The sequence below is a fragment of the Scyliorhinus torazame genome, chromosome 5, assembly GCF_047496885.1.
Source record: "Scyliorhinus torazame isolate Kashiwa2021f chromosome 5, sScyTor2.1, whole genome shotgun sequence".
NCBI classification, from domain to species: domain Eukaryota; kingdom Metazoa; phylum Chordata; class Chondrichthyes; order Carcharhiniformes; family Scyliorhinidae; genus Scyliorhinus; species Scyliorhinus torazame.
Genome location: NC_092711.1, coordinates 259,458,566 through 259,470,763, shown reverse-complemented (window position 1 = coordinate 259,470,763; position 12,198 = coordinate 259,458,566). Strand labels below are relative to the sequence as shown.

At 46.1% G+C, this 12,198-nt stretch overlaps 1 protein-coding gene across 1 annotated transcript; it reads right to left on the bottom strand.

The window, feature by feature from the left end:
- Positions 1-10,758: 10,758 nt before the first annotated feature.
- Positions 10,759-11,908, bottom strand: LOC140422774 (claudin-2-like). The gene has a single exon (XM_072507701.1). The coding sequence runs from the start codon at positions 11,773-11,775 to the stop codon at positions 11,068-11,070; it is 708 nt and encodes a 235-aa protein (XP_072363802.1). The 5' UTR covers positions 11,776-11,908; the 3' UTR covers positions 10,759-11,067.
- Between the last annotated feature and the right edge of the window lie 290 nt (positions 11,909-12,198).

Below are 12,198 nucleotides of genomic sequence, written 5' to 3'. Positions count from 1 at the left end.
GGAGGGTGGAAAAAGTGGATTGCCTCACATTCTTTAAAAAGTACCTGGATCAGGACTCGGCACGCCATAACATTCAAGGCTATGGGCCAAGTGCTGGCAAATGGGATTAGGTAGGTCGTCAGATGTTTTTCATATGTCAGTGCAGACCCGGTGGGTCGAAGGGCCTCTTCTGCACTGTATTTGTTTCTGTGATTCTGATTCTGATTCTGATTCTCCAGTGAGCATGGATATGCAGCCTCAGGAATTATCTTTAGGGGCACATCACATTGATAATCAGCAGCTGTGATGATGTAGAGATTGAGAGTGAAAGTGTCAGTGAAAAAGTGTTAACAAGTGCGGACCACAGCTCGTCTTGCCTGAAGCAATGGGAGATCTAGGACTGAATGGAGGAATCCACCACCATCTTGAACTTCACATTGTCCCAAGGGCTCCATCGCCTGAGCTCTGATTATGTTGATAGACTGGTCAATCTCATGGAGAGACACATGCAGCAAACACTCGGAGTGGAGCGAGAGCAATGTCTCGACCAGGAAATGCTGCAACCTCCCTCAGTAGCTTGGATCAGTCTGCTCAGAGTATGAACACTGATATCCTTGGAACACATAAGGTTGCCCTGAACAGGCAACAGTGTTGGCACAGTGGTTGCTAGAACGGACGACAGCCGCCCACCCAGCAGGCAGCCCCGCCAGCCTCACCTGAAGGCCAGCCCAGGCTGTGGAGGACACAGAGGAGGGTAAAGGCTCTGAGAGCTTTCAGCACCTTCCTAATCTTCCACCTCCCCAGCCCTTCTGCCAGAAACCTCACTTGCCCCACAGGTGCTGGTGTCCATGTCTTCCCATGCAGAGATGCAAATGCTGTGAAAGGCGTTTTTCAAAGGGTGCCGGCAGATGAGGCAGGCCACCACACACCTCAGCGCCATCTAGACCAGGAAGTGAGCAGTCTGCCTCCGACACAGGGGTGTGGGAGCCACTTCAAAGGAGTGTGCGTGAGCACAGGCTGCCATCGTGCCTCGAGCATTAATAGGTTCACCACGCTTACACTTTTCACATTGTAAATATCACATTTGAGTATTTTTTCAATACATGTATTATTACAATTCTGGACCAGACTCCAGCAGTGGCTAGGATACGGGTCAGGATATTTAATTTTAATTTTGCAAGATTGTGAGGAAAGGCTATCTCGCTCCAGGAGTGATTTCACGATGAAATAGGGATATGGTATATTGAAACAAACTTTATTACTAACACGTAGCTGCAACATCACACCAGAAGATAGCTCACAATTACCCCTTAAGTAATTGCTAATCAATGCAGTGAATACAATAACGCTTAACCGCTTTCTTTATTCCTACTCAAACAAAACAAAACATCTCAGCTCTCAACCCACTGTTAAAAACAGTCAGCACTCAGGAATAACTGCAATATAGCTGAAATTCCTACATTCATCACCATATGTATACTTGCACACTACAAATCTCAAAAAAGAATGGAAATATTACAAAATATATTCTTACCAGTGATAATGAAGACATCATGCGTATCTGTGTGGGTCTCACCCCACACAACCCAAAAAGATGTGCAGGGTAGGTGAATTGGCCACCCTAAATTGTCCCTTAATTGGAAAAAAAGAATTGGATACTCTAAATATTTTTTTTTTAAATGAAAGTGGCATGCTGAGGTCCATCTCACACTGATGCTCCACCGACTGCAGGAGCTGTTATTCTAAGCTGTCAAAACGACTGCAGAAGAAGAAGCTCACCAAGCCACTACGAGAGAAAGGGGTCTCTAGAGGGCATCCAGGACTGACCTTATGTAATCACGCATGCAACATATTGATTAGATGAATGTAACATACTGTGTAAAGAATTGATTAACTATATATGAAATGAACTGCGATACTAAGAGAATTGATTGGCTGTATGTAAATGAGAATGCGAACTATTTCTGCTTTTGAAAGTGTATGTTAACCCAGGAAAACCGCAGCTCTGAGAGAAAGTGTGCCGTCAAGACCATGGTCTAGGACCTTTCTCCCAGAGCTCTGCAATAATAAATTGCTTCCTTTCCTCATGTTAAGGTCTACTTGTGAATATTTTCACCCAACACCTCTGTGATGGTACCATGTCCATCTTGTATTTTCTTTTGCACAAAACGCAATGTGCCCATCTCAAGTGCAAAGTTCTTCCTGGCACTTGCATACTCATGTCCATAGAGGAAATAATATTACTCTGTTCAGTCCAACAGCCCACCCTCCTACTCTGTCTGGTGTAAAGCAAAAGGTTCATATTAAGCTTTTGCCACTTCTGGGGCAGTAAATATAACTTCAAAGAAAATTCCAAACGAACACCTTCACCTCTCCAAAAGAGTACACCAATAGAAAGAATCCACAAAGTTCAGACCAGCTTTACCAGATTTAACCAGCGAACAATGTATTCCACATTCCTACTTCACCAAAATCACATGAGTTAAATGGGCAGCTGCCTCCAAGAAACATGCAAGAGAGAAACACGATCTGCCACCATGAAAAAAGTAGGTGTTGTGTTCTGGGACGGGTCCACTAATTTTGTATTCCATTCGCCATTTTCACAACAACCGAGAGGCTCTGCGATGTTGCGAATATCCAGGCCATCCGATTCTATGGACACATTATTGATTCAAAAATGAAACATATAGATTTTGTCAATTATTTAGTTTTAGTGCAAAATCATAGATCAAGTATTACCAGCTCTTCAAAGAAGCTTTGACGCTGGCATACCAATTTCAGAACACAATGATGCTCCAATATCTCACCAAGTGGCTAATTCTCACATGTGATTCTAAACAATGAACATGGCCAGACCGTATAACTAAAACAGCCTAACCTGTCTTCCCCAGTATGAGCACTGATGCTGTTTCACAAAAGAGAAAAACTGGATGTCAATCATGGACATGAGTCCAGCTGAGTTTTCTCAGCTACATTTTCCATACTGTCGCCCTGGCTGAGACCAGCTATACCTGCAGAGCAGGGATTGAACTCCATAGCCTGTATGACTCATTATTGTACATGCAGTTCAATTACACACTGAACCGGTTCTCCAATAGCACTTTTATTAGTAATAACCATTTTTAGTAATAATCATTAGTAAGACACCATTTTTATTGAACACCTGCATCAGTGTACAAATAATATCATAAGTGACCAGTTCAATAAATTTGATGTTCTGCTGTTACATTCAGATAGCACAGAACTCAGAAAGATTATTAATTGCCGTGCATTATCACAAACTGAACCTACTTTTGATTACCAACTGTAAAAAACATTTTAAGCATTCCCATGAAGATACCTTCATCTGTCTTTGTTGAATTATCTATTTACACAGATTAATCAAGGTGGGATATTCTCTTTCCCACATTGTAAGATCATCAGATGCTTGAATTTAGAAAACATGATCAAAGCATTCATTGAAATTAACCAAACAATAACTTTTAGTTCTGGAACAGCAGGAGTGGACAGCTTGGGTAGATAGGCCAGAAAAATCCAGTAGGGAGCTTTTACACTGGCTCCCCAGCATTTGACAACACTTGGGTTGGGCAGCACGGTGGCGCAGCGGGTTAGCACTGTGGCCTCACGGCGCCGAGGTCCCAGATTCGATCCCGGCTCTGGGTCACTGCCTGTATGGAGTTTGCACATTCTCCCCGTGTTTGCGTGGGTTTCGCCCCCACAACCCAAAAATGTGCAAGCTAGGTGGATTGGCCACGCTAAATTTCCCCTTAATTGGAAAAAATGAATTGGGTACTCTAAATTTATTTAAAAATAGAAGTGAAGTTGGGTTTATAATACATGGAGCCATATGTATGACAGTAGTTAGTGTACATAGCATTGAATATTAAACAGCATACAAACAGGGTAAATGTGGTACATTCAAATTCAGCCAGGAACTTGTCAACAAAGGATATCAATTTATTTTAACAAGAGTGGGTTTAAATTGACAGTGGATAAATACTTTTTCTGAAATGCTAATTGTTCAGAGCAATCTCCCAAATCAGATAGGAGAAGAATATGCATGTGGGACATTCAACATGAGCTGCTAGCTAGAAAGGGAGCTTTATGATACTGGAACGAGACCCTCCAATCGGTCAAATGGACTTCCTTTTAATCCGACATTTTGGTATGTTCCTTACAAAAACAACCAAACCCTATCTCATGAAGACATCTGGAAAAATATATTTTAAAGTTGTCATGTAATACTACTTCCACATGATAGAAAAGCTGATAATGAGCTGTCTATGAGTGGTCTTAAACTGTTGAGTAGAGAAATGAATAGCGCAATGTAATGACCACGCTGCAACCAAGAAGCAGCTTGCTGCTCTGCAGTATGGCCGCTAGAAGCTGGGAGATCCCACTCCCAGGATCTACCCGGCTCGCAACGCCTCGCGAGATCGTGGGGCGAGATCACTTTTTAACAAAGCTGCATATTAAAATGAAGGAGTTTGTCTCACTTTAATGTGCAGATTTCTGCGGTACCCGGCGAGGGGGATCTATCTCCTTGTGTCAGAGATCTCGGGTGAGTGCTGTTCCGTACTGGTCTCCACAAATGGGGGCCAGACAGAACGGCACTCATGGCGGTCTCCCAGGGGATCAGAGGCCTCCAGGTGCATGCCTTTTGGGCAGGGTGGTACCTTGGCACTGCCAAGGTGCCCAGGTAGCACTGCCAACTGATGGAGCCACTGCCAAGGTGCCAAGCTGGCATTTTGTGTTGGGTGGGTGCTCTGTGCGTGTGTTGGGGTGGGGCTGGGGAGCTGGACCCTCCCATAGTGTGTTAGGGCTTGGGCGGGTCGGGGGTTGCTTTGGGGGCTCCAGTGTTCGGGAACGCATTTACAAATGGTGTCCCAATCTCATGCTATACTCGCTTCCGCTTGCTGGGACTCCTGAGTGCACAAAACGGGGCTATGTGCGGCCTCGGCCGCATGTTCCCCACTGAGGCCCCTATTGAACGCGAGTACCATTTCAGTGTTGTGTTTCTCGGCACTGAGAGCGCTGAGTAACAAACTGCTAAACGTGCTTACTCTGGGACTTTGTTCCCATTTAGCAAAATCCTGCCCAAAGTGTCTCCCCAACAGATCTTCGCAAGTAGGTTAACATGATGTGTTCCATAGCATGGGATTCATGGGCATAATTACTCTAAGGGACAACCTTCAGCTTCCACTTGTGGAGCAGGTGGCTATATCTTCCTTGCCCTGTGAAGACTGGGTTGAACACTGTCCACTGTTTTCGAGGGAGGTGGAAGCCATTGATCTCTGCGATTCAGGCAATGATGAGGTGCTGTTTCTTCACGATATGTGCACACATTCATGGGCAGGATTTTTCTGTGACGGAGGTGGCTTCCATCAGCTGCTGGTGGGATCTCCCAGTCCCGCCAATGGCATTTTGCGTGGCTCACCCATCCTGCCGCCAGGGAGCCCACCCTGCACTTCAGAAAGTCTGAAAGATCCTGCCAATTGCCTTGTAAAGATGTGGATTAGATATAATGCGTAGTTTTAGAATGGGTGAGATTTTGCAGAATAGCACGTTGGGCCGGCCAGCTAACGTGTTCCTGTATTCAGCCGATTTTGCCAGAATAGAAGTAGCTACCAATTGGCAGCAGCAGGTAGCCAATTAACTGACCACTTGGGGTAAGTTTGGGAATTCTTCCATTCAATCAATACAATTACTGTGGTGCTCCATGGGCAGCACGGTAGCACAAGTGGCTAGCACTGAGGCTTCATAGCGCCAGGGTCCCAGGTTCGATTCCCAGCAGGGTCACTGTCTGTGCGGAGTCTACACGTTCTCCCCGTGTCTGCGTGGGTTTCCTCCGGGTGCTCTGGTTTCCTCCCACAGTCCAAAGACGTGCAGGTTAGGTGGATTGGCCATGCTAAATTGCCCTTAGTGTCCAAAAAAAGTTAGGAGGGGTTATTGGGTTATGGGGATAGGGGTGAAGTGAGGTCTTAAGTGGGTTGGTGCAGACTCGATGGGCCGAATAGCCTCCTTCTGCACTGTATGTTCTATGGTTCGATAGAGGAACAGATTGGGCGGCAGATCTTGGAAAAGTGCAGAAGTAACAGAGTTGTTGTCATGGGTGACTTCAACTTCCCTAATATTGACTGGAACCTCCTTAGTGCAAATGGTTTGGATGGAGCAGATTTTGTCAGGTGTGTACAGTTGGATTCCTGACTCAATATGTAGATAGGCCGACTAGGGGGGAGGCCATATTGGACTTGGTGCTCGGCAACGAACCAGGCCAGGTGTCAGATGTCTCCGTGGGAGAGCATTTCGGTGACAGTGACCACAACTCCTTGACCTTTACCATAGTCATGGAGAGGGATAGGAACAGACAGTACGGGAAGGTATTTAATTGGGGGAGGGGAAATTATACTGTTATTAGACAGGAGCTGAGGAGCATAAAGTGGGAACAATTGTTCTTGGGGAAATGCACAACAGTAATGTGGGGATTGCTAAAGGAGCACTTGCTGTGAGTGCTGAATAGTTTTGGCCCACTGAGATGAGGAAGGAATGGTAAGGTGAAGGAGCCTTGGATGACAAGAGAAGTGGATTTTCTAGTCAAGAGGAAGAAGGAAGCTTACGTAAGGTTGAGGAAGCAAGGATCTGACTCGGTTCTCGAGGGTTACAAGGTAGCCAGGAAGGATATCAAAAATGGACTGAGGAGACCTAGAAGGGGGCATGAAAAAGCCTTGGCGGGAAGGATTAGGGAAAACCCCAAGGTGTTCTACACTTATATGAGAAATAAGAGGATGATCAGAGTGAGAGTAGGGACGATGAGGGATAGTGGAGGGAACTTGTGCCTAGAGTCTGAAGAGATGGGGAGGCCCTAAATGAATACTTTGCTTCAATATTCACTAGAGAGAGGAACATTGTTGCTCATGAGAACAGTATGAACCAGGTTAATAGACTCAAACAGGTTGATATTAAGGAGGAGGATATGCTTGAAATTTTGAAAAGCATCAGGATAGATAAGTCCCCTGGGCCTGACGGGATATACCCAAGGTTACTATGGGAAGCGAGGGAGGATATTGCTGCACTGTTGGCGATGATCTTTGCGTCCTCACTCTCCACTGGAGTAGTACCGAATGATTGGAGGGAGGCGAATGTTGTTCCCCTATTCAAGAAAGGGAATAGGGAAATCCCTGGGAATTACAGACCCATCAGTCTTACGTCTGTGGTGAGCAAAATATTGGAAAGGATTCTGAGAGATAGGATTTATGATTATTTAGAAAAACATAGTTTGATTAAAGATAGTCAACATGGCTTTGTGAGGGGCAGGTCATGCCTCACAAGCCTCATTGAATTCTTTGAGAATGTGACGAGACACATTGATGAAGGTCAGGCAGTAGATGTGGTGTATATGGATTTCAGTAAGACATTTGATAAGGTTCCCATGGTAGGCTCATTCAGAAAGTTAGGGGGCACGGGATACAGAGAAATTTGGCTGTCTGGATACAGAATTGGCTGTCCAAAAGAAGACAGTGAGTGGTAGTGGATGGAAAGTATTCCGCCTGGAGGTCGGTGACCAGTGGTGTCCCGCAGGGATCTGTTCTGGGACCTCTGCTCTTTGTGGTTTTATAAATAACTTGGAAGAGGAAGTGGAAGGGTGGGTTAGTAAGTTTGCCAATGACACAAAGGTTGTGGGAATCGTAGATAGTGTTGAGTGTTGTTGCAGATTACAACAGGACATTGACAGGATGCAGAGCTGGGCTGAGAAGTGGCAGATGGAGTTCAACCTTGATAAATGTGAAGTGATTCATTTTGGAAGGTCGAATTTGAATGCTGAATACAGGGTTAAAGGTAGGATTCTTGGAAGTGTGGAGGAACAGAGGGATCTTGGGGTCCATGTACATAGATCCCTCAAAGTTGCCACCCAGGTTGATAGGGTTGTCAAGAAGGCGTATGGTGTGTTGGCTTTCATGAACAGGGGGATTGAGTTTAAGAGCCGCGAGGTTTTGCTGCAGCTTTATAAAACTCTAGTTAGACCACACTTGGAATATTGTGTCCAGTTCTGGTCGCCTCATTATAGAAAGGATGTGGATGCTTTGGAGAGAGTACAGAGGAGATTTACAAGGATGCTGCCTCGACTGGAGGGCATGTCTTATGAAGAAAGGTTGAGGGAGCGAAGAAGGCAGAGAGGTGACTTGATAGAGGTGTACAAGGTGATGAGAGGCATGGGTAGAGTGGATAGCCAGAGACCTTTCCCCAGGGTGGAAATGGATGTCACGAGGGAACATAATTTTAAGGTGATTGGAGGAAGGTATAGGGGAGATGTCAGAGGTAGGTTCTTTACACAGAGAGTGGTGGGTGCATGGAATGCACTGCCGGGAGAGGTGGTGGAGTCAGAGTCATTAGGGACATTTAAGCCACTCTTAGACAGGCACATGGACAGCAGTAAATTGAAGGGGTGTAGGTTAGGTTGATCTTAGATTAGGAAAAATGGTCAGCACAACATCGTGGGCTGAAGGGCCTGTATTGTGCTGTACTGTTCTATGTTCTATCTATGTATGCAGAAGGACGCCATTTGGCCCATCAATTCTGCACTACCCTCTGAAAGAGCAGCTTACCTCGGCCCAGTCCCCCCACCCTAACCTTGTAACCCCACCTAACCTCCACATCTCTGGACACCAAGTGCAATTTAGCATGGCCAATCTACCTAACCTGCACATCTCTGGACTGTGGGAGGAAAGTGGAGCTTCCACAGGAAACCCACGCAGACAAGAGGAGAAAGTGCAAACTCCACAGAGGCAGTCACCCAAGGCTGGAATCGAACCCAGGTCCCTCGCGCTGGGAGGCAGCAGTGCTAATCACTGTGCCACTGTACTACCCAACTGGCACATCATGGTAAAGCTCAGCAGCTCCCTGGACACAGGGTTCCAACAGCAGGAAATAGATGGTCAGTGAAGCCTCCTTTATTTATCGCTGCCCCCCCCTCCCCCCACCTACAGTGATAGCCTGCCAGCTGTGGGCACAAATAATTTTGAAAATGTCATACATCATCAGTGGGGTCCTTGTCTCTCCCAGTGGAGCCACCAGCAGGACAACTCTGTGGGCCCTCCTAGTAGGCCATCTGGGTGCCTGGTCCACCTGGCATCCTTATTCGAGATTTCCCCTAGAGGCAGCCTCATAATTGGCCCCCGCTAGAGAAATCCTGCAGCTAGGCATCACCAATGGGGTTAGGACCTGCTTTCGAGCCCCACAGAAAATATTGAAAGGCAGTAGGTTCTGTCCAATGACCTCCCCTTAAACTGCCCCTTTCCTCCCCCCTGAAAAAAAAAGTAAAATCCGTTGATTCCGCTTGGGAAAATGAAATGCAGTTCCACCCGAGTCTATAATATAAAAGCAAATTACAGTGGACGCTGGACTCTGAAAGAAAAAGAGAAAATGCTGGACAATCAGGTCTGACAGCAGCTGTGGAGAGAGAAGGGAGTTAATGTTTCCGAGTCTGGATGACTCTTTGTCTACCTGGGACTGCCTTTTCACTTACACTAAAGATATTTCTAAGCTGATCAGGCCTCTTGAGCTGTCCACATAAGAATGATGTGGAGATGCCGGCGTTGGACTGGGGTGAGCACAGTACGAAGTCTTACAACACCAGGTTAAAGTCCAACAGGTTTGTTTCGATGTCACTAGCTTTCGGAGCGCTGCTCCTTCCTCAGGTGAATGAAGAGGTCTGTTCCAGAAACACATATATAGACAAATTCAAAGATGCCAAACAATGCTTGGAATGCGAGCATTAGCAGGTGATTAAATCTTTACAGATCCAGAGATGGGGTAACCCCAGGTTAAAGAGGTGTGAATTGTACCAAGCCAGGACAGTTGGTAGGATTTCGCAGGCCAGATGGTGGGGGATGAATGTAATGCGACATGAATCCCAGGTCCCGGTTGAGGCCGCACTCATGTGTGCGGAACTTGGCTATAAGTTTCTGCTCGGTGATTCTGCGTTGTCGCGGGTCCTGAAGGCCGCCTTGGAGAACGCTTACCCGGAGATCAGAGGCTGAATGCCCTTGACTGCTGAAGTGTTCCCCGACTGGAAGGAAACATTCCTGCCTGGTGATTGTTGCGCGATGTCCGTTCATTCGTTGTCGCAGCGTCTGCATGGTCTCGCCAATGTACCACGCTTCGGGACATCCTTTCCTGCAGCGTATGAGGTAGACAACGTTGCGACTCGGCCAACGTTGTCTACCTCATACGCTGCAGGAAAGGATGTCCCGAAGCGTGGTACATTGGTGAGACCATGCAGACGCTGCGACAACGAATGAACGGACATCGCGCAACAATCACCAGGCAGGGATGTTTCCTTCCAGTCGGGGAACACTTCAGCAGTCAAGGGCATTCAGCCTCTGATCTCCGGGTAAGCGTTCTTCAAGGCGGCCTTCAGGACCCGCGACAACGCAGAATCGCCGAGCAGAAACTTATAGCCAAGTTCCGCACACATGAGTGCGGCCTCAACCGGGACCTGGGATTCATGTCGTATTACATTCATCCCCCACCATCTGGCCTGCGAAATCCTACCAACTGTCCTGGCTTGGTACAATTCACACCTCTTTAACCTGGGGTTACCCCATCTCTGGATCTGTAAAGATTTAATCACCTGCTAATGCTCGCATTCCAAGCATTGTTTGGCATCTTTGAATTTGTCTATATATGTGTTTCTGGAACAGACCTCTTCATTCACCTGAGGAAGGAGCGGCGCTCCGAAAGCTAGTGACATCGAAACAAACCTGTTGGACTTTAACCTGGTGTTGTAAGACTTCGTACTGTGCTCACATAAGAATGGTTTGCAGGAAAAGCAGGATCTTATGAATGGAAGAAACATTACTTCAAGCTCCTTTCTAAATCACCAGTAAGACCGCAGTCTTCCTAAATTACCGTTTACAATTTCAATATCTTGAGATAGCCAAGTTATTTCTCTGTGTACTCTTCATCAATATAATCTTCATCACGCAAAGGTCTTCGCAACAAACCTCTTTAAATTATTTCCTCAAGGAGAGTGGTGTAAATCACTTTGCGAAGTAATTCCACTGTGATCCACACAATGCCATTTTAAACCTACACATAACCAGTTAGATTGTAAGACTCGAATTCCGCTTTTGCTGCTTTCGAATGGAGAGATGCAGCCGATGGTGCAGGAGCTGAACGGTTGGTTGCGGGATTCCGGTAGGACATTGGTCGTCTACTGTACGGCTCAGTTCTCCCGCCTATAAATGACAGGGACAGTATGACTCCTCCGATGACGGTCAGCATAGCGGCAACGACCCCCAAGTACAAGGACTCACCGATTTCAAACTTGAGATCGCCTGGAATTAATGGGTTGTGGAAATTCAGTATCACTCCATTCATTGTCCAGGCCACTGGCACCAACCCATTTAGCCCAGCCACGATAAATAAAACTCCTCCAGTGCCAGCCACCTTGTCTTTTATTGGAGAATCTTTGGCGCACACAGTGCATTTCATGCCAACCACGGAGACTGTTATAGCGAGCAATGAGAGTGCAACTGAGATGACCATCATAGCACGGGCAGCTTGGAGATCTGGTGGGAGTTCCAGGACAGAGTTGTAAGTATCACATTGGAAGACGCCGGTGCTGAACATGGCGCATGCCCACCACAACCCTTTCATATAGACAATGGCAGTTACAACATTTGCTCCAATGTGTGCTGTGATCCTCCAGTGGGGCATAATAGTAGCTGATAATGTCCCAACCATGCCGATTATGCACACGATCAAGGCTACCAATTGCATGGCAGAGTTAGCCATTGTCAATCTCACAAGAGTTTACTCAGAAGTAGATCTTGCGTCCACACAGCATGCTTCCAATACAAAATGCTGCTTCAAATGTCTGTTACTCCCGTTAGCAACCTGGCTTCATGTGTCTATCTGAAACCATAAAGATTAAAGTTTTATTGGTGACTGCCGAAGAAGTGACCTTGGCCTCTTAATTATCTGCAGCAACTAAGCTTAGGAAGTTATAACTTTTCTTAATTGAACCTCCACAAAGTGTAGAATTGATGTTTCATTTAATATGTACCTATATATAGATATATAATATGACAAGATTACTGTCTTTGATATCTCCATCCACGAATGGCCTGTCATCTGCTGATTCTTGATCTGACGACATCTCTATCAGGGACTCTTCATCCTGTAATAATATAACAATAATAATAATCGCTTATTGTC

Excerpts from the sequence above, each read along its gene's own strand:
- LOC140422774 (XM_072507701.1), bottom strand. The coding sequence starts at position 11,775 with ATGGCTAACTCTGCCATGCAATTGGTAGCCTTGATCGTGTGCATAATC.